Source organism: Polistes dominula, unplaced genomic scaffold (assembly GCF_049000335.1).
Source record: "Polistes dominula isolate Pdom_NZ unplaced genomic scaffold, Pdom_raw_medaka contig_73, whole genome shotgun sequence".
NCBI lineage: Eukaryota > Metazoa > Arthropoda > Insecta > Hymenoptera > Vespidae > Polistes > Polistes dominula.
In genome coordinates this window covers 6,835,967-6,857,500 of record NW_028300951.1, presented here as the reverse complement: position 1 = coordinate 6,857,500, position 21,534 = coordinate 6,835,967, and the positions used below count along the sequence as shown (strand labels likewise).

At 28.5% G+C, this 21,534-nt stretch overlaps 1 protein-coding gene across 1 annotated transcript in view; it reads right to left on the bottom strand.

Moving 5' to 3' along the window:
- Positions 1-21,534, bottom strand: part of wb (wing blister) — a 124,860-nt gene that overhangs the window by 65,178 nt on the left and 38,148 nt on the right. The window contains exons 4-13 of the mRNA XM_015326063.2: positions 18,648-18,878; positions 13,612-13,848; positions 12,614-12,775; positions 11,953-12,249; positions 11,502-11,762; positions 11,047-11,294; positions 10,734-10,971; positions 10,085-10,311; positions 9,812-9,999; positions 9,385-9,666 (exon numbers count right to left, since the gene is read on the bottom strand). Of these exons, the coding sequence (XP_015181549.1) occupies positions 9,385-9,666; positions 9,812-9,999; positions 10,085-10,311; positions 10,734-10,971; positions 11,047-11,294; positions 11,502-11,762; positions 11,953-12,249; positions 12,614-12,775; positions 13,612-13,848; positions 18,648-18,878 (2,371 nt within the window). The remainder of the gene's footprint in view (positions 1-9,384; positions 9,667-9,811; positions 10,000-10,084; positions 10,312-10,733; positions 10,972-11,046; positions 11,295-11,501; positions 11,763-11,952; positions 12,250-12,613; positions 12,776-13,611; positions 13,849-18,647; positions 18,879-21,534) is intronic.

Below are 21,534 nucleotides of genomic sequence, written 5' to 3'. Positions count from 1 at the left end.
ATTTTGATCTTTTGATTTGAATATTTTCTATAAATGTTTTTTTCTTTTTCTTTGTATTAATCCATTTTTACGTTTTTCACGATACCATAGAGTAACTTTCATTTGTTATAAAATCAGCATCTTTATTTTCTTACTTGCTGATCGAATAAGCTGTCCTCTCGTTCTCTTCTGTTAGATCCTACGAATAGATAGCAAAGTAGACGCGTGGGTGGAATATAAGAAAAAGTCAAAAAGAGAAAGAGAGAGAGAAAGAGAGATCAACCAATTTGAATGGAAACGCGAAAGCTTTGTGTCTTGATTCGTCGAACCTTTCTATGGACGACCTCTCGTCTATGAAAAGAACCAGTGAAATGCTATTCGGTTATATCATCTACCTTAACATGAATTCTAAGTTGAATACTATTGTTAGTGTAAAAATAAAAAAAATAAAAAGAATATTATTTATATACATTCGAGAGATAGGTAAGAAATATTAAAGTAATTTATTCTTTCGTATTTAATATACACAATTGTTATTATTAATTAATCAACGTGAGTATACGAAATTAAATAATAATATAATATATGAATAAATAATTGTTAAATAATTGTATCCTATTTATTATAGACGATTTAAGTAAATGTTATATATATGTATATAATTAAAAGAACGAACGAAAAATAATTTTCTATAGAAATTGTTGTATTGAGAAATATTTGAAACAAATACAATTATCATTTTTATTTTGTTTTTAATAATTCGTTTATAATATTACCAAATTTGCACTAGATGTAAAATTGTACAAATAAATTGATAGTTGATAATAATAATAATAATAATCATATATCAGGAATGATTAATAAAATGATATAAGTGATTATAAATTAGGATAATAAATATGAATTGAAAAAAAAGAAAAAAAAGGATATTTAGTAACTAGTCAACAAATATATCATTTATCGTAAATATATATATATGTATATATACTTATAAAAATTAGATAGGGCAAAGATTAAAAATAGTATTGAAGACAAAAAAAAAGAATATATAGAAGAAATATATGTGAATGGTTAGAAAGAAGAAGCATTCATTCTCGTCATAAAGGTGATTCTCATATCGGTGTGATAACTTTTCACGTGGCACGAATGGGACGGCGTTAACTGGTCGTAAAGATGCAAAATAGAGTAAAAAGAAGAAGAAGAAGAGAAGATTTCTTAAAGATAGATGCATGGAACGTGAAGAAACATTTACACATATACACGTACACACATATATAATACACGTGTACACGTGTACGAAGAAAATTTAAACTTATCATCTTCTTCTACTTTTACTTCTTCTTCTTCTTCTTCTTCTTCTTCTTCTTTCTCTTCTATTACGATTGTTCTCGTTTATATAATAACACCTATATTATGTGCAACCATGCGTATATTATTTTATTTATTGCCATAGAAAATAAAGAAAGATAGATATAGTTTAAGAAAAAAAAGAAACACACCACTCTCGTAAAAAATGAAAATCAAGTATTAGTAGTAGTGGTGTAGTAAAGAGATAGAAGTAACACAAGGGGCAACTACTTTTGCACGTTTTACGAGTCTCTTCAGGTTCTCGTTATGATTCTTGAGATAGCAAAGGATTTAAACGTTCATGGTTGAGCCAATAATGATCTAACCGAGGAAAATATTTTCTAGTAAAAGGGAAAATTGTCTGACACGTTTCGTAATATTAGGATTATACATGAAAATTATTAGTTGTTTCTAATAAATTTAAATATTGCCTAAATGTATTTTAATTTAAATAGAAAGTTGTTATTGGAATGCTGATAATGTTGCTCTCTCTCTCTCTCTCTCTCTCATTTAGATTTTTATTATAATTTTTATTATAATTTTATTCAAATATACAAGAATTCTCTTTTTCTCGTAAATGCAAAGAAAATATACTCGTATATTATATATTGTATAGTAGAATTTTGTTTATTATTAATTAAATGCATTTGTTATTTACCAATGTAATAATTATCTTTTGATTTCATTTAAATAGAAAATAATGAAATACTGATAATTTGTTTATACCTATATCAATTATAATTTTTATTAAAATATATATAAAAATTCATTTTAACGTAGATACAACGCAAATATATATTATATCATATTAGAATTTTGTTTATTAAAAATTAAATATATTAGTTAATTTATCAATGAAATAATTTTCCTTAGATCCATTTTGTTATTGTATTTCTTGTTGTTTTTTTCTCTTTTCTTTTAAATTATTCTAAAAGAGAAGATTAGATAATATGTTCACGAATGTGTTCACACTTGGCAATTACTGTTATTTTTGTTTTAAGGATAGGTAAAGAAGAACGCTGAGAGAAGTAAAAAAAAAAAAAAAGAAAAAAGAAAGTAAAAAAAATGTAATACGTATCTGTGGATAGAAATGGAACTCTCACGCAAACCAAAAGGATTCTCGTGCATGGAAAATACAAGGCTTATTAGCTAGCAACGTACTTGGAGTCACGAGCACGGTGTTTTAAGCACGTCCAGACGCGTTAATTATGCCGACTAAGCTTCGATAAGGCCGTCTTAAGGCGCCTTTGAATATTACCAACGTATAAAGATCCGGGTCTCTTGCATATTATTATTATTATTATTATTATTATGTATTTTATTTTTATTTCTTTTCTTCCTATTTTTACAATTCTTTTTCGGGAAAAGCTCTAAGCCGTGCAAGTTAATCCGATTAAAGATTTGCAATTACTTATCAGGAAGATATTATTCTATTTTTTTTTTGGGCATAGGGAAGCCAAGGGGGAGTTCTTTTAGATCATCATCTTTATTGTTGTTATTATTATTATTATTATTACTATTATTATTATATTTATCTTCAATTCGATTAGAGAATGGTAAATATTTTGCACGTTAAAGGTGTACTGTGCATGATACTTGTTTTTTTCCTTCTTTATTTACTTTGTATTGCATCAAGAAATTCCTTTCTTTCTTTTTATTTGATTTTTTTTTTTACAGTATGAGTGTATAATACGATTGAAACGCGAATGTAGATGATTTTAACATTTTGTATAGACGTAATGAACGTTACTTGAATGAAATGTTTTTGAAAATTATATTTGCTATGTGAAATATTATGTTAATCAATTAATTTAATTTCTTTTTTCTATGAAAAATAAAAGACATTATAGATCAATCTTTAAGGGACTCGATCATTTTCTAAGTTCAAATTATTAATTATTTTTACTTTATATATATATTATTCCTGTTTGAAGAAAATTTTTGCAAAGCGAATGAAAGATTAATTATTAGTATAGAAATAATGAGATAAGATCTAATGTATAGGTTGATTAATTGAAATTAATCGTTTGAATTGAATTTTATTTTTATTTTTTAATTTTCTCGTTTTATTTTAAGAAAGTTTTGGTATGCGAATGTGAAATTAGAAATGATTAGAAAGATTACGGAATATAAGGAAGTATGTATAATATATTATAATAAATATTTGCGAGACAAGGGGAAAGTAGGAAGGAGGGTAGGAGGGAATGGAATGTAGTTAGGAGTAGGTAACTTTAATGTTTACCGACAAAACGAGCACGAGATGTAAATTCATCTCGTCTCTGCGTGACGTCCACGGGGCGTATATTAACGCTTCGCGAACCGTCGTCCTGAAACGCGATTACTTCTAACATAAGTGGGAGTATAGTATGCCATGATGCGTAATAAACGCGATAAATAATCTACCGAAACAAGGCGCTAGATAATCTAAATTGAGATCTTTTCTTTAATACCAGATTTACGGACTGAACTAATTTGATTCATTTCAAATTTTATTTCCTATATATATGTATATAAAATATTTAACCCTTTTATGAAGCAAGAACGTTAATTACGACTTTTTGTCGGTAATATACAACAAATAGTACACAGATGATAAATAGGATAAGATAATAAAAAGAACCTTGTTTTTTTTTCTACAAAGGTTAATAAATAAATAATTTTATAATAAATATATATATCATATAATGTATACATATTTTATATATAATAAATTTTGTGTATTATTTTTTTTATAATTAAAAATAAATAAAATTTCATATATCATTATATTAAGTTATATTAAATAATCAACAAATCGTTAATTATATAATTAATTGGATTACAAAACAATGTTAATTGAATAACTTAAAATAATTATCGTACTTAATTGTTGATACTCATAATAAAGTAATTATTGTATAGGATCATTTTAGGAGCAAAAAAAAAGTGAAGGTAATTGTTATGGTGGTAGAGGGTGAGGATGCGGGAAAGTAGGGGTGCAATGCAAACATTAATACGACTGGAAAAGAAGAGTAGTTTGCTTGCTTTAGTTGTACAACAACCTCATTCCTTACATGCATCATCGTACCTGCTTCGTTGGTTTATCAACACGAGAGAATGAGAGAAGAAGAAAGAGAAAAAAAAATGAGAGAAAGAGAAAGAGAGAGAGAGAGAAAGAGATAGAAGTTATTTCAGGGTTAAAGGAAGCGTGTTTTACCGACGAGCCTTCGGCAGAAATGTATGTGTAGATGCTAATAAAGTCCAATTCTTGTTTTTCCTTTTTTTTTTTTAAGATAGACCGACAGTTAATTATAACAGTGTACTCTATCCTAGAAACACACATACATATATACATATAAACGTACACGTACGTATTATGTGTTTGTATGTGGCTTGTCAAGACTTTGTTTGAGAAAATGATGATTTATGATTGACGTTAGGGATCGTATGTTAGTATCAACCACATTTATAGTAATTATTGCCATGAATATTAAAATAATCGGGAATATGTGTATCTGTGTGATTAGATTTTATATAAATTATAATTATTACATATTGTAATGGCCATTAATATATTTTTTTTAATTTTTGTAAGAACAACAACAGGGATATCAAAGATATAAATAATTTAAATTTTAGATTGTATAATATTTGAATAATTATTTTTACTTTGTTTTTGTTGGAATGAGAATGAACGTAGTTTGTACGATTAGGTAATCCGATAATGAATATAAACATTGGTACGATTTTATAATTTTACGTTAACGTGTATAGATAATAACAATTAACAAATCTATTGGATAATATTTTAAGATTTGTAATGTGGATAAGATAATTCGATTCTGTTTCCTAGATATTCTATATATATATAGTTAGGTATGAAATCTCGTGTGCAAATGAAGCTCGAATTAAATGTTAGAATGTTCTAGAGGCTTTGAAACGGAAAAGGATTTCAGGAAGGTGTCTCATGGTGCTTAACAGGAAGCGAGAAATCGAGATAAGTTAGAGGAAAAGGAACGGTGCTGTCGCGATAAAACGTTGGCCCGTTAGAAAAGAACATACGATGATATTGAGAACGCCTTTTCTCTCTCTCTCTCTCTCTCTTTCTCTCTTTCTATATATATATATATATATATCTCTTTCTAACTTTTATACATGTATTTGTATATTTACGCATATATATATATATATATATATATATATATATATATATATATGTATGTATGTATGAATGTATGAACACATGTATTATATCATATATATGTCTCTTTCTAACTTCTATAACTTTATACCTATACGTGTATTTGTCTATACACATATATGTATGTGTATGTTTTTACCTTGTAAATCTTTAAATGTATATATTTAAGTATAAATGTGTATAGGTATAAATACATATGTTTAAATATATATTTTATATAGATATGTGTGTATATGTTAGGTGCGTGCGTGCGTGCGTGTATGTGTGTGTGTGTGTGTGTGTGTGTGTGTATGTATGTGTGTGTGTGTACTTAAGAGCCGTAAAACGCGACTTAGGCTCGCGTGGGAGAGTCGTCTCGAAGCGTAGGTAGCCAAGCAAGTAAGAAAGCAAGCAAGCAAGCAAAGGGCACATCGAGATAGCAAACGTTCAGCACGAATCTTCTCCTTTCGAAAAAAAAAAAAGTAGTATTATTTTTACTATACTATCTATTCTCAAATACCATACTACAAATATTCCGTGTATGATGGTATGATGGTATGATGATGATGATGGTATAGTAGAAACGAAGTTTTTTCATTTTTGCTTTCGTTTTTTCAAATACATTCAGAAAAATGATGACGTTAAAATAAGTAAGTTAGTAACACGACGAATGTTTGACATTGATCTAACAGGGATTTATGATATTTTATATCTTTTTTCTTTTTTTTTTTTAAATTTATTCAGAAACGTTGACGACGTTAACCTAGATTCATGAATTTGCTGATGTTGAACAATAAAGTTGTAAGATTAGTGTCTGAAATGTATTTAATATTTGAAATTTATTATAAATTGAGTGTATGTGTGTGTGTGTATGTGTGCTGATGTTGAATGATAAGTAACACGAGTATATTAAAGATAAAAATATGTTGACCTTATTAATAATTTTTTAGAAAAATAAGAATTTCTTGGCAGATATTTAAAAATTCGATTTGTTAGTTATTCAAATTAAATCTAATGTTTAATTTAATGAAAAGTAAAGTAATTTATAAATATTTATGGATGTATGTGTGTGAATATAATTCAGAATATTTTGGAAAGAAGATATTATAATTTTCTTTTTTTTTATTTACAATTAGAAATATTTATCATAGTAGAGTGTAAATTTATTAGCCTCGTGAATGAAAACAAAAAAAACACATGCACATACACAGAAAAATCATAGAATACTGATATATAAGTGTAATAATAAATAGCATTATATAGGAGGTATAAAAAAAATATATTGATATCATTGATAATAATAATAATTTATTAATTCTACTAAACTAATGTCTATCACAGTGAATATATTAGATTAGTCAGAACTATGAATTGATTTCTAACGTTGAATCGAACGATAAGAAATATCTGAGAATGAAAACAAAAATAGAGAGAGTGAGATGGTAATATTAGTGATAATACTTAAGAATACTAACAGCTCGTTTAATATTTTCATTTTTATTATCCTAACGTTGGAATGTCTATCGTAGTGAATATATTACTACGAATTGATATTTCTAATGTTTAATCATACGATAAGAAATGTGTAAAGAGTATAAGAGAAATAGAAATAGAAAGTGAATAAAGCGAATGCGATGGTAATAATATTTGATAATACTTTTAAAAAATACTTAATAGTCGATCTTAGTTCTTATTTTTATTATCCTAACACATTGGAATGTTTCCATAGTAATGTATATATATATATTTAATCGGTTAACATTGTGAATTGATTTCTAATGTTGAACAGTTAGATAAGAATTATCTGACAATGAGAAAATAATCGAACTAGTAAGTAATATTATATTGATAATATATTATAATAAGATTACACTGGTCTGAATATTATTTATTTTTTTTTGCTTGTTGTTATTTTATTTGAAAACGTTGGAATGTTCTATCATCGTGAATATATATATATATATATAGTTGAGTATGGGGAATGACGAGAGGGAAACACGAGAGGCAAGTTTTACGCAGTGTTAGAGAGAATGATTGCGATTTATGGGATTCTTAGCTGGTAGTCAACTCTTAAAGATGGCTTGAGAGAGGAGGAAAGGGGTGAGGGGTGGTACAGTCACAACGATACAGAAACTATAATGATATAATACGTCTAACTAACTAACTAACTTAAGTCAGATTTTCTACGCTTAAAAAGTTGTCTGGAATAAATCTCATTTTAATATTGAAAAATATTTTAATTATTATTCCGGTATGATTAAGTTAATGACGATCGTGTTTAACCTAAAATTAAATAATAATAGAGTAATAATAATAATAATAATAATAATAATAATAATAATAATAACATACTCTGTACTCTGTATTTTATGATTAGAAAAATATTCTACTTTCTTCTTATACTTCCTTCTTCTCTGTTTCTTCTTTTATTTCTTTTATGGAATAAGAGAGAGGATTGGTGGGAAGGAGAGGAGAAAGGGGGAGGGGGAGTTGGAGAGAAGAAGGAACGAGGAAAAGTGGGTGGTTCGAAACTTGTAAATCTCAAGTACCATCCCGAACTCACGATTCTCGTTGAAGAGAATAAGTGGTCTTTGCTACAAACTCGAAGGTTGGAAAGTATGAGACTAAATGTGGGGGAAGGGAGGAGGGGGTGGAGGAGAAGGTGGAGGTATATGGGAGTTAGTATACGGTGCATTACTCTTCAAGTTCTCTTGTCGCTAGTCCAAGGTAGGTAAGGTGCTAGTCCCATAAACTATACCTACCGTTTTCTATGTCCTTATTGCAACAAAAATTATTCTAACGGCAACATACGTAAAAGATATGTGATAACCCCCATACGCGTATTTATATAAATAAATATAAGTATGTTTATGTGCGTGTTTTTTTTTTTCTAGAAATTTTCCATCCCATTTTTTTATTTCATTATTTAAAAATATTTCCAAATATAATTATTTAATATGATTATATTAATATTAATGTATTTATTATTATTATTATTATTATTATTATTATTATTATTATTATATTTATTTTTGTTTTGTTATCATATTATTTGAAAATAATAAATATATTAGTTTATTTATCGTTATTATTTATGTTAGGTAAACCAAAATTTTAACATATATATACGATAACTTATATACGTTATAATAATTCAGTATTAAATATAATATTATTATTTAACACCAATGCCTGATTCAGTCGCGTTTAAATGACTACGGAAAACAAAAAAGAAAAAGTATAAGAAAAGAAAGAAGAAGAAGAAGATGCAATGCGAAACGAGTTCGGCGAGCAAAAGCAATTTTCCAAAGGCGTTCTTTTAGAATTGCAAATATGACGGCACTACGGGGTCCTGTTTATTTAATTTATCGAAAATGTAACCTCTACCTTCGGGCTTTTAAACTTACTCAGTCTTCTTCTCTCTCTCCGTCTCACTCGGGTTCGTGTTTCGAATCTTCTTATTCTTATTTACCTTCTTCTTCTTATTTTTTTTTCATTTTAATTTTCTTTCATTTTACAGCCCTTTTCAACGCACCGTTATTTTGTTCAGGAATTACGACCGTTATATACGCTCGTGTTATTTCTTGTAAGCGTAACTCGTGAGCTTTTAAAATCTTTAATTTATTGTTAGCTCTCTCTCTCATTTATCGAGATCTACTAACAGCTCGTGCTAATAATATCGCATAAATAATACTTTGTTTTTTAATTTTTTTATTTATTATATTATATTTATTATCATCTTCGTGATTCGTAAATAATCATCCCTTTTTTTATCCGTTTTATTTTACTAATCAACCAATTTCATAATATTTTATGTTTCAATGATTTAACACTTGACACGAAATGAAGATATTATTATGATCAGTTTTTAATTATTTGAATGAAGTTTCATCACTTACCTTGGCAACCATTCGTCGATAAACCATAATGATCGATGTCGCATCTATCGCAATGGGAACCAACAACACCCTCCGTACACCTGCATTCACCGGTTACGGGATTGCAAAGTTCGTTGAGGGCACCCACGTCGCAGTCACATACTTGGCAACCTGCACTAACGTTTCCGTAACCCTCAACACAGAAGGAACAGTCACGACCCGAGAACAAAGGCTTGCAGGGACACTGACCGCTCATCCGATCGCAATGAACGGAACTACTGCCAATGGGGTCACAATCGCATGCTGCGAACACAAAACATGCTTAACGTTTATTATAGTCTTTTTGGGATTGTTTCTTAAAAGTTAAGCATACGTATAAATTCATCCTACATTTCTTGTTTCGATACATTCGTGATAAAGTAATTTATTTTTTTGGGTTGTTACTCACGAAGACAATTTTGACGAAGGGGATCCCCATAATGAGCTTCCTTACACCTTTCACATTTCCAACCTTCTGTATTACCACGACATTCCAAGCAACGTCCTGTTTCTTGATCGCACGGTCCACCCGAGCAAGGACAACGCTCGCATGTTCCACCAGGGGTTGACGGGTTCCCATAAAAACCAACGTCGCAACTGGATGTTTAATTGGAAAGTATGATTTTTATTGGTTTTTTTGTGATAATTATTAATTATTATTTTTCTCTATCCATTTGTTTACCTTTCGCAATGATCTCCTGTGTATCCTTCGGGACACTGAGTACAAACATAACCACTGTTATCGTCCGTAGGATCCTCCAATTGACAACTCGGACTGAAATTATTTGATTCGATGGATAATGGGCAAGCACACTTTTTACAATCCTCCGGTGTCCCTTTAGTTGCGATCCCGTAATATCCTGTTGTGCAACGATCACATTTTGGACCGATTGTATGATGTTCACAATTCTGTAATCAAAATTATAAGTAATTTTTTATATATTTGTTTACGATATTAATTTAAAGATTTAATATATTATTATAGTTTCTAAATAATTTGATGTAAGATATTTTTATTGTTGTTAAAAATTATTAAACATTTATCATTATCGATAATGTAGAATTATGTATATACCACCAGAAGGTATATTCAACAGTTCTAACCTTAAATTTTAATTACAATACAAAATTACAAAATTTTAATAATATATTCTTTGTAAAATCAAAAAATTGAGATTATTATAACAATAGAAAGTATTTAAATGCATTTGTTGCTCAAAAAATAATTCAACAACTATCGATATCAATGAATACAGATTTAAAATATTAAACATTATCGATTAAAGATAAACAAACGATTTTAATTTCCTACCTTATCGACAATAGCTTACCTTGCATTCACCCATCACAAGATCGCAAGAAGCAGCATGACCATTGCAATCGCATTCAACACAAATATGATAATCCCGATGATCTGAACCATTGCTAGTTACTTTAACGTATCCCCAGGAACAATTTTCGCATGATAAACCGGTATATCCTTCAGGACAATCGCACATTTCAACGAGACTTTCGGTACCATCTTCCGATAGTGTTGGTTCACCAATCGGAAGAATTGCTGACATAAGACTATAAACGACGAATGATCAAGAAATAATAATCGATATTAAAACAATCAGTAGGCATAAAAATGAACTATCCTACCTTCCTTCAATTTGTTCGGAATGATATTGTGCTCTTATCATGAGATATTTAAGATCAGCCAAAACGTTCATCATTTGTTTTCTATTGACAGGATCACCGCGAAATTCAGTTCTCTTGTGTCTCGTCGGAATGTCTCGGATTTCAGTACGCACGTGGTACCAACCTTCCTCGGTCAAGGTTACGGATATCTCCGCCTCCTGACCGTTATACTGTTCTTCGCCGTAAGCTATACGCATGCCATTGTTACCCTAAAATGAGATAGAAAAAAATAGAATTAAAATATAAACAAAACGGATAAAGTACCAAAGTAAAAAAATTCTATCTCATAGTCACAAGGCACCACATTAATTGCTTACACTTTCAATTAACACTTTCAAAAAAAAAAAACTAAAATCACGTATATTACAATTCTAAGAGAATTCTAAGAAAAAAGTAAAGATGGATTATATACATACGACCAAAATAACGTTAGGTTCGGTTGTAGGCTTGCCACTAGTATCGCCACGCATGACAACCCAGGTGACCGTATACGTGAGATTACTTCCGTAAGACGAGATACGATTTCCCGTATAGATTCGTGGTGCCAACCAGTATGGACTTTCATACTCGACCTCGTATGCTGCCACGGTCAAGCAACCATTGTCCGTGTCGAATGTTGGTATAACACCCAACGATGCATTCATATCAGTTACCAACCAATTTTCCAACGATGAAATCTACAAAACAATTTAACATTTCATCAAATGTGAAACAATACAACAACAAAGTTAACGTGTAGGATTATACATTTATATTTTCGATATGTTTAATTTTAATATATTTGTATTAATTTATAAATATAATGTTTTCTAAAGTGAAAAAGAAAGAAAGAACAAAAAATAAATAAACGGAATAAAATGATTTTACCATAGTGTAATAGAGTTTGCTAGAAGTACAACGATCAGTAGCACCAGAACAGTAACAAGATACGCAACCGTCAAGATTATCCTTAGTCATAGCGAAATATCCGGGTTTGCATCTGTCACAAAATTCACCGTCAACGTTTGCCTTGCAAATGCAATCACCCTCGCAATCGTGAGACGGTAATATACCACGTGAATCGCAAGGACATTCCATGCAATATGGATATTGTCGATAACCTGCTGCACATTGATCGCATTTGTATCCCGAATAGCCAGGTTTGCACTCGCAGGCACCTGCTACCTGGAACATCATAGGTGTTATATACTATTCACTTATACATTCGGATGAATAAAAAGTTCGTACGTTTTTCAAAAATTAATATTTCACTTGCATATGTAAAAAGTAATTTTATTGACTTCAAAAAAAGCAATTGGTGCCCTATCTGAAGCAACACTATAAACGCACGAACTTTTGTTTCACCTTAATAAATGTCTATTACTTATGTCAAATCAATTGATATTATAAACTATTTGATTAGATCAATCTGATAAAATTAATCTACAGATTATTAATTTGATTGAAAAAATAATAATATTTGTTACGGATTTATTGAACCGTATTTATAATTATATGAATTAATATATATAAGAAAGACAAGAATTACCTTTCCCAAGTGTGTGTAGGAATCGTCAGGTGTACAGTAACCTGTGCTACCGTGAATGCTACAATCACAAGGTAAACAGGGCTCAGGTGAGTCAGGTGATACTCCGTTTGGTCTATAATAACCAATCTGACATTTCTCGCAATTGATACCCGATGTATGTTCCTTAAAAAAAATAAAAAATAAATTATTATTACTTTCTATTTTTTTTATATAATGCATAAGACGAGTTCACACATACTTCATTGTTTTACGATCAGAAAATGGCGAACTCGAACTCCCATTCAATGATAGGATTATCTTTTATTATACAAGTCGAAATGAATGACAGGGAGTACACATGCTAATGTAGTGTGTGTGTGCGTATGTTTTGAAAGAGACGAAGCGTTCTCGTGTTTTATCAGAAAATAAGCTCTTTTATTTGTTTAATTTTATTTTTTTGTATTTCGATGAATCGCAGCTGTGTTTCTCTCATCTCTCTCTCCATGCAATCAAATACAATAAAGATTAATAAAAAAATCTTTTAACGATTCTTCTCAGTACACTCTCCGTCGTACTATTTTATGATCGTTAAATTATTGATCAGGATGTTTAATTATTTTGTTCCTTTTTTTTGGGGCAGGGGGTTATTTTTAATAAAGGATATTTGATGATTATACACATTTTATTATTGTGATTTATGTTTCAGTTTTATGAGAATATTATTTTTGATTTAATTTTTGCAATTTATGATTACATTTGTAGGTTAATATTTATTTTCATTATAATATTTGTAACACTAATGTTTCTTTTTTGTTTAAACGATAATGAAATAATTTTTATGAAACACGCAAGTACGATAATGTCTCTGTGATTTAAATAGAAAATGTTTTGAATTTATTGTTGGTTTCGTTAAATGTTTTCTTTGGTTCTTTTGTTTTTGAGTACACATAAAAAATGAACATTGGAAAAAAAAGAAAACGAAAGGAAAAAAATGGGAGTAATGTTAGAGTAGAACTTACAGTACAATTGAAACAAACACCGCCCCCACGGAACTTCCCCCGACTGTCCATAGACATCCTTTTATCGGCAACTTCCGGATCGTAAATGCACGACGTTGCATGTCCATTGCAATTGCATTTCTCACAATGGAAACCCTTGGACACGGTACCAGGTCTCCATGGTATTTGATTATACATTGGACAACACTTTTCACATCTTTCACCACACGTATGACGTTCACATTCGCATTCTTGATGCTTTAAAGAACAAAATAAAATCACGTATCATCATCATTTTTTTATTCGACAATAATAATATTCACATTCATTCGAATATTAAAATATAAAAAAAAAAACAAAGAAAAAAAGCTTATTTAATATTATTATTTATCGTTTTATCGTCAATTATCACGTAATCAAACGAAAATGAATTTTAACCCTTTGCATTTCTACGTCAAGTATTACTTGACATCTTTTCTTTTTTTACTCTTATCAAACTAATTAAATTTCTTTATTTTTTGAGTTAAAATAAACTTCGAATAAAATATTTAAAAATGTTGAAAATTGGTGATAACAACATTGAAATATAATTCGTTGTGCAAAGGGTTAATATTGGTTCGTTATTTTCATTCACGTTTTGTTATATTAGAGAGACTTTTTTTGATGATAAAAAAAGTACACACCCACACACAATTTATATTTTATCCTTGTACGATAATTCATATAATTTTATTATTAAAAGTATGATATTATTTTCTTTTTTTTTATTGTTTTACAAAAGAAAGTAGTTCACGAGTGGAAGAGAAAAATAAAAAAGAAAAGTAGTGATATCATTTGAAAGATTAGTTTGTTTTCTTTTGAAGATTTGTTTAAACACTTTTTTTCCAGTTTTTTTTTTTCAAACTGATAGTACAAGAAGAAATAAGTGTTTTGTACGTTCGTATGAGAGAGAACGATTATCATGGTAATAAATAATATCATGCGCAGAGAGTGAACTCGGAAATCATGATTCACAGAGAATCCGAACGTTAGTTTCTCTTTAAGTTTCTTTAAGCGACAAGACCACACGCATCTTAACACTACCAACACTGTCTCAGCTTCATCTATGTTTTTTCCCTATGTTTCTCATCTAAAAGTCAATCCGACAGCTGTCACGTTGATTAGATTTCGATTAGTTTAAAAAAAAAAAAAGAAAAGAAAAGAACTATTTGCTTTTAAAAATCATTATTTCCTCGTATTGAAAACTTCATTCGTAAGAAATTTATTACATAATATAATAATAATAATAATAATAACAATAATAATAATAATAATAATAATAATAATAAGATTTGTACAATAAATCTGTAATAATTTTTACTTTTTATTCCATAAATTTAATATTCGTTCAAATTAAAATCGCAAACAAATGATAATAATAATAATAATAATAATAATAATAATAATAATATGATTAATAGAAAATATTATTATACCAATAATTTAAATATTAAATAAATAATAAGACAAATAATGTTTAGGGGTGGGGGGGGGTGGGAAAGAAAAAGGTATATTACGGTTAGAATAAAATCTGAAATATATATATATATATTTTTTTCTTTTTTATTTCAATATAAATTCTAATTTTAATTGTAAACGTATTTATAATAATTCAATGTAAATTGTTACATCATAGAAATGTTTTAATACTTAAAAAAAAAAAAATCAAATGGTCGTTTATAAAGGAAGGTAATATTTTATCTGGGATTAGAAATATCTAAATTTAGGTATATCTAAAGAGAATATGAAGAGGAAAGAAAATAAAATAAAAAAGAAAGAAAAAAAATCAAATATCTACGATTAATGACGATTCATCGACATACTTTCTCAATATGGTAGATACTTATTGCAGCTGCAGTATAAAATACGAATCACTCGAAACGAGTACATACTGCAGCATATTGTTAGCATGCAGTTACTATACCTACGAACAGACACACTTGCTACCTTTGGCTTATACCTCGGACACACAATAATAAAACCTTTCTTGACCTCGAGGTAAAGGCACTCCTGTCGATCTTTTGCGTGTTCTTAACTTCTCTCTCTCTCTCTCTCTCTCTCTCTGTCTCTTTCTATTTTTGTTTTCTTTTTTTTACGTTTTATATTATTTTCTCGGTGGCTATCGTAATCCCACCTTCAAACGATCATTAATCATTTACCTCGTAATCGTCCTATTTTCTTCTATCATTTTCAACAAAATTTCAAATAAACAAATTTAAATTCTTCAATTTATATTATTATCAAGTAATCAAATATATATTGAGAATAAATTAAATTATGACAAATTATTGATTTAGAAAAAGAAAATAAAAAAATCTTATTAATTTCCATGAATTATTATTTCCATTATAATGGATTATGGAATAAAATGGATTAAAGGATAATGAAATTAAATTCATTTAATGAACAAAAGACCATAAGCGACGCATACGAATTTGAAATATCATCACAATTGTCCTTGTTAATTTAATTTATAATTCTAAATAAAATATTATTATCATCATCATCGTTGTTAATTATAATGCAGATTACCAAATTGAAAGGGTAGATAGAAAAATTAATTGAATAGAAAGTTTTCTTCTTTTTTTTTTGTAACTCCCGTTCTTCCCCACCTATATTGTTGTGCTACTTAAGAAACTTCGATTAGAATCGATTTTTGGCAATGTCCTTCGATCGAATAAATCGAAATTAGTTTTCGGCATGCGTGTTGTTGGTTTGACGGTCGCGTGCGAACGGATCACTGCATAGATCGAATTGCGATCGCATTGCTGAATACGAGGACCGTCAAAGAGGCATTCGAAATATCTCTACATTACAACTCAATCGATTAACTTTTAATCGATCCCTTTCACCCTTTTTTTTCATGATTTAATTTCTTTTTTTATTCGACATTAAATACGAAACATTTGAGAAAAACAAATAATTCGAATGTTTCATTAATAATTTAGTAAATTATTATTAATATTTATAATAATAATAATAATAATAATAATAATAATAATATAATAATAATAGTAACATAATTTTTAATCAAACCCTTTACCTTTTTTTCATTATTATTTTATTTCTTTTTTATTCGACATTAAATACGAAATATTTGAGAAAAACAGATGAATTCGGTTGTTTCATTAATGATTTATGAAATTATTGTAATTACAAAAATTTTTATTATTATAATGTAACCATTAAATGTTTATCATATATATGTGATGAATTTATGAAAATAAATCGATGGTGGGGGTGGGATTTATTGTAAAAGAATAAATTGAATATAAAAATCAACTTTCTACGTCCTCGTTTTCGTGACGAAACTAATGGGGGAAAAAGAGGATTATGGTTGCTATTTTTTTTTCTTTTTTCTTCTTTTTGTTCATTAATGTAAGAGTTGTAAGAAAAACCGCAAGCTCTCGGTGGTGTAAAGGAAATGACCCCCCCCTCCAAAAAAAATGAAATGCGGTTCCAAATGCGTTCGTGAATCTTGCGAGAGATCCGCAAAAGAACGTTGGATACGTGTCAAACTATCTCTTTCTCTTTTTCACGTTGGAGATTCCCTTTCTATAAAAGAAACTTCTGAGCTAACACGTCCCTTGTGGCTTTGGATGAGCCAATAGGAAAGATCCGAAACGATTTGAAGTAAGGAACGTGCGATTCTGCCATTAGCGGTGCTACCAGACAAAGGACTGACAAGTTTATGGCATTTACGACGGATTTATTTCCTGCGAACCCCGTAACCGTAATCTTCTTTATTTCTTCTTTTTTCTTTCTTTTACTTTGTCTTTTTTCTTTTTTTTTCTTTATTCATCTCTTTCTGTAATACGCACGAGTACGAGGATTCTAATATTAGATGGTTGTCCGAACGGAAATGTCCAACCCCCGTGTAGAAATATATATATATATATATATATATATATATATATATATATATATATATATATATGTATATATATGTATATATAGATTCTTAAAAATATAAATTATGTGTATTTTGAGATTATATATATATAATAAAAATATATTGTTTTTATTATATATTGTATTTATTATATAGTCTTTCTTATTAGTGTACATTTTGTTACATATTGCAATGTTCTTCACATTATAATATGCAACGTAATAATATGATACATTTAAAAATAATAATTCTTTTTAAGTGTTTCATTTTTGATAAATAATCCTTTTCTTACAAATTACCATGTTTATTAATATTTGAAACAACGATTCCAATGTCGTGTATCGATGAAAAACATTGGACCGTGTTTACTTTTTCTCGTATACACATAGTCCTCCCTAATGTTTACATTCCACCGCGAGCCGTGCTATTAGTTTCGCCTACGTTCAGTTGAACTTTGACGATTGACGCCAACACGTGTTATTAACTGTTTATATATACAAACGACGAATATTTCCAAATCGTCGCGATTCCGAATAAAAGAAAAAAGAAAATGACTGAAAGATGCAACAACGCGATCTAATCGAATGCACTTTCTACTTACAAATTATCATCAAACCGATGACACAACCGAGAAATAGAGTATTTTAAAAATAAAGAATTTTCGGAGCCCACACGATATTATCTCTTAACAACGAAACCTCGATTTGACGAACGTTGTTTCACTTTTTTCATTAACTTATTTTTACACTTCGAATTACCCATCCATCCCCTCCTTGTTCGATCATACCAATCCGTCTTGTTCAAATTATAAATGATATTTCAAATCTATTTTATTATTAGAAACTTGAAATAATTTTTTTCAATAGAATTTTACCAGATCGAATAGTTTGATCGAACGTTGACTTTTTATTACTTCTTTACCATTTTTATGTTATTTTTGTATTATTTTTGCTCATTATTTTTTTGAATTCTATTGAATGAATATACACATCTTTTATATTTGATAATGAATTTGTTGATAGTAGATGTTTAAATATTATTATTATTATTATTATTATTATTATTATTATTATTATTATTATTATTATTATTAATGTTAATTAAAGATATATGATTGATAATTTACCCCATGTTGAACACTGTAACGACACCGAGCAGCATGACCAGAACACACACAACGTCCACCAATATTGATTTCCTTGATCGAATAATATGCTCTTCTTTTATCAGCAATAACAACACCGTTTCTACGAAGACCTTGTAAACGAAGTCTGACGTATCTTGCTTGTGTAAATTCTAAAAGTGTTGTACTATGATTCAAGGCACCAGGTCTACCATTCACCAGATGTGTATGGATCTAAAACACCAAATATGAACATGATTAATAACACACACACATAACAACAAAAAATAAAGTATCAATAATGATCGAGACTAAAGAAGTAGAAATATTAAAAAAAAAAAAAAAAAATAGAGAAGGAAAATTGTAGAAAATATTGCACAATTAATTGAGGTTAATTATTAATACATTGAGATTAATAAATTATAGGTTTCTGTGAGAATGTGTGTATATGTATATGTGAAGTATGTATCTTTTAGAAAGTATTAAATTCGATGTCACAAGGAAGAAATAAATCATCCGTGAATGGCGCCGGTAAAACCGAGTTGAGAACGTCGTCGTCGTCCTCCGCAAATGGGCTTATGCGGTTCCTAATATAGAACAATCAGTTATAATTCGGGATAATAGGTTCACCTAAGAGCTTTCTCTCTTTCTTTCTCTTTCTTTCTTTTTGTTTTTTCCCTTTTGTTTATTATCGTAAACAATAGTTCGAATAAAAAATCAATACTTTTTTTCTATCATATATAAAATTCAAACGAAATTGACCTAATTCGATAATTCAATAATTAGTTAAACCTTTTGCATTACTATTTATTATTTATTCAATTTTTTGTATCTGATAATTAACATTTATTTCTAATATTATTAATAAGAATTATTAGAAAAATGTTACAAACATTTTCAAAGCTTTTATAAATATTTAATTTAAAATTTATACTTTAACAATTTGATCAGTTTGATAGGAGTAAGATGAAACTATAGAATTTTTGTTTAGGATTGCAGAAGGTTAAGAATTAATAATTATAATAATGATAAATAAATTATATTTAAAATATTATCAGATAAACATATATATATATTTATAGTTTTAAAAAAATTATTATATTTGTATTTTATTAGAAAAAAAAACTTAATAATAAAATAATTACTTTCATAATTATAAAATATTATATATATATTATTTTTTAAACAATCGTATAAAATTACAAATAATCTTGCAAAACATATAATAATAATACGAAAAAATAGAAGACATTAATTTTTACGTTAAATAATTGAATGAAATAAACGACCTATAAATATAACTATTACAAAAATATAATAAGCATGGTTTTGTTTTAATTTTTTTTTTTTATTGTTTTTGACAATTTATTTAATGAACGATCATCTTTCTTGGAAGATCTTGTGATGGACAATTAAAGTTCGCGAAGTAGAAAGGATCGGGTTGTTAGATGGCTTTCGTGCAAACGTTAAACGAGATGAGAGAGAAAAGAGAGAGAAAACGAAGGAATCTCTTTCTTGAAAAGGGGGTGAGGAGAATGAAGAGAATAAGAAGATGGAAGTAAGGGGGTGGGGAGGGATAGGGGGGAGCTAAGGATCGATGGTACAAAAACGGCGATCCCTACATTCCGGCCATGTATGGTGCTGAGTGACCATATATGGACGTTTGAATGCACACTGCACCTTCTTCTAAGGGGGTGAAGTCTAAAGAAAGAAAAGGGTGTTTGTTTGCTATACGTTTGTTAGTTTTCTTTATTTTTTCTATTTTCATTTGTCTTTTTTTACCTGTTAACTCGAAACATTCAACATGATCCTCTTTCAACCCTACCCTCCCCTAAACTATAACCTCCTCACAAAATCAAGTAAAAAAAAAAATAATAATTCAAGTATGTATCTAATTAATGGGTCAATTAATGTATGGGGAAAAAAAGATTTAATTTATATGCTAGTTTTGAAAATATAAAAATATCTAAAAATTATCTTACAATAAAGGTGTTATAAAATTCTAAACGTTTGATACAGAATTTCATAATTTAAATATATAAGTAAAAAATATTAAGAATAATAAAAAAAAATAGATTTTAGAATTATCTAGAATCAATGAAATAAATTGCTAATAAATATTAGGATATATATTTGGTTATGAAGCAAATGATATATATATATAATGTACAGTTATTTTAAACGTTAGTTTAAATGTTATTGTTATAAAATTTAAAAATATATAAGCAAGTTGTTTCGAAAAAAAAATAGATATATATTTTAAATATATTGTTATTTAAATATATTATTATTTTATTATAATTTTTATAAATAATTAATATATAATAATTATAAAAGAAAAGAAAATGAATGTAGAACTAACGGCTATGGTTCGAGTGTAATTATATAAAATTATTCTATCGATTTATCATAAGAAAAATCTAGTTGTGATGAATTCTCATGAACGGAAATTCATTCTCGGTGTTTTAACAAAATAAAGAAGAAGAAAAATAAGAAGAAGATAGTTCGAATTAACGACGATATACAAACCACTGTTACTCTTCTTCACTGGTGTGTAACGCCGAGATCGCGAGCCTGCTAATCATCCAATCGCGTAATTATATGACCGGCAGTGTACGTCGAACGATAATTAACGATCGACCACACCGCGACGGAATAACGGATCATTTCTCGCTTTCTATGTATACACATAAAACTCATAAACATACACACATTATATATATAGATATATAAATACAACTATCGGTCTTTATCTTTAATTTTCTTCTCTTAGATTTTTGTCCTAACGAGTTTGATAAAACGATGGCAATGACCATCGTTCTGAATAAAATCGTGAAAATAATTAAACACGCGTGTGTTTCGCATATTTAGAAATATTATTGTGATATAC